Source organism: Monoraphidium neglectum, assembly GCF_000611645.1.
Source record: "Monoraphidium neglectum strain SAG 48.87 unplaced genomic scaffold scaffold00374, whole genome shotgun sequence".
Taxonomy (NCBI): Eukaryota; Viridiplantae; Chlorophyta; class Chlorophyceae; order Sphaeropleales; family Selenastraceae; genus Monoraphidium; species Monoraphidium neglectum.
The window spans coordinates 27,561-29,060 of NW_014013254.1; the positions used below are offsets into that span (position 1 = coordinate 27,561).

The 1,500-nt window shown below is 66.9% G+C and overlaps 1 protein-coding gene across 1 annotated transcript; it reads right to left on the reverse strand.

Annotated features, from left to right (window-relative positions):
• Positions 1 to 1,012: 1,012 nt before the first annotated feature.
• Positions 1,013 to 1,462, reverse strand: MNEG_3091 (hypothetical protein; the record flags this gene model as incomplete). Its single annotated transcript, XM_014048440.1, has 1 exon — positions 1,013 to 1,462. A coding segment is annotated over one exon (450 nt), but the record flags the coding sequence as incomplete, so codon positions are not given.
• Between the last annotated feature and the right edge of the window lie 38 nt (positions 1,463 to 1,500).

Below are 1,500 nucleotides of genomic sequence, written 5' to 3' on the forward strand. Positions count from 1 at the left end.
CGTCGCGTTCGAAGGAGTTGTGCAGCCAAGGCCTGCCGGCCTCGGACCCTAAAGCAAGAGCACGGCACGCGCCGGCAGCGCAGGGCGCCCGTTTGCAAGTGCGGGGCATATATGATGTGCCACATTTGTTGTTGCAAACATGTAATTTGCCATACATCGCCGCCACAGGCTTGCGCGCGCCGAGCGCGGGGCCCTGAATGAAGGCAGGCCACCAAGGTGCGCAAGTCCGCCCTGCCAGCGGCAGCGACGGCACGGGGTGGGACTGGGGCAGTCGCCGTCGATTGATCAGGACTTGGGGCTTGAACCAGCCCCGGTTGCGAGCTGCAGAACGGCGCAAGGCGCGCTCGGTGCGCATGGGGACAAGCGCCCCCCCAAACGCAGCGTCCAAAGGGGCGAACGTGGGATTGCAAAGGACAGCTGACCAGGGTAGTCGCGTCCGTGTCAACTAGTGCGGCATCAGATGGAAAGGACGGCAGTCTGTTTGGGAGCAGAGCAGCAGGGACAGAGACAGATACGATCCAACGGCCAACGGCAACAGCGGAGTGACTAGATTTGTGTCGCACCAGCAGGTCCCTGTAGCGCCAAGGGTGGAGGCACTAAGGGGCTGGGCTTGAGAGGGAGAGAACGAGAATGTGTGTTGGTGGAGGACAAAGAGAAAGAGCGGGATCAAATCCCTAGGCCTCAGTGTTTGTGTGTGAGGGCAGGGCACACGAGCCCGCCACTCAAGCAACAAGTTGTCTAGTAAAATGCCAACAGATAGTCTCATCGGGCCAAGAAGGCAGGGAACAGGTGGGCCTCAGGCAGAAGGCAGTCAGACAGGCATAGCACCAAGGGCGTCCGCAATCACAGGCGTCCCGTGTCCTGCCCACGGCCGCGGGCGGGGCCGGCCCTGGTGCTGGTGTGGGGCGCATCCCCCCGTTTCCCCGAAGCAGGGCCCTGCCGCGCCAGCGCCACGCTGCGCCGGGCAGGGTCGAGGCCCGGCCGCTGGGGGGCCGCGTCAGCAGCAATTGCCTTAGAACAAATGCGTGTTGGCGCGGGCCTCTGCCGACCAACTGTAGTAGAGGGCGGCCGCCTCTGCCGAGTTCGAGTGCTGTAAGGCCTCCAAAGCCTGCTGCCGCTGGACGTACCCCGCCTGCAGGTGGAGCCCCTGCAGCTGCGCCAGCTGCGCGGCCTGCTGCCACGCGTGCGCCTGCAGCGCGCGCTGCAGGTGGGGCAGGTGCGGCGCGCCGCCGGCGCCAACGCCGCCTATGGGACTGGTAAAGGGGTGCATCGACGCGGCGCCCGTGGGGCCGCCGACGGAGGCGCGGCCATAGGCGGCATCAATTTGCTGAAGCATGCTGTCTAGCTGGGCGTCCAGCATCTCATCCGTGTCGAAAACGAGGGCAGCGCCCTGCGCCGCGTCGCCAGCGCCAGCCAGCGGCGTGGACAGCGCGGCCGCGCCAGGCAGCGGCGCGGGCGCCGGCTGCGCCGCCGCAGCGGCGGGCGCGGACAGGGCGCGCG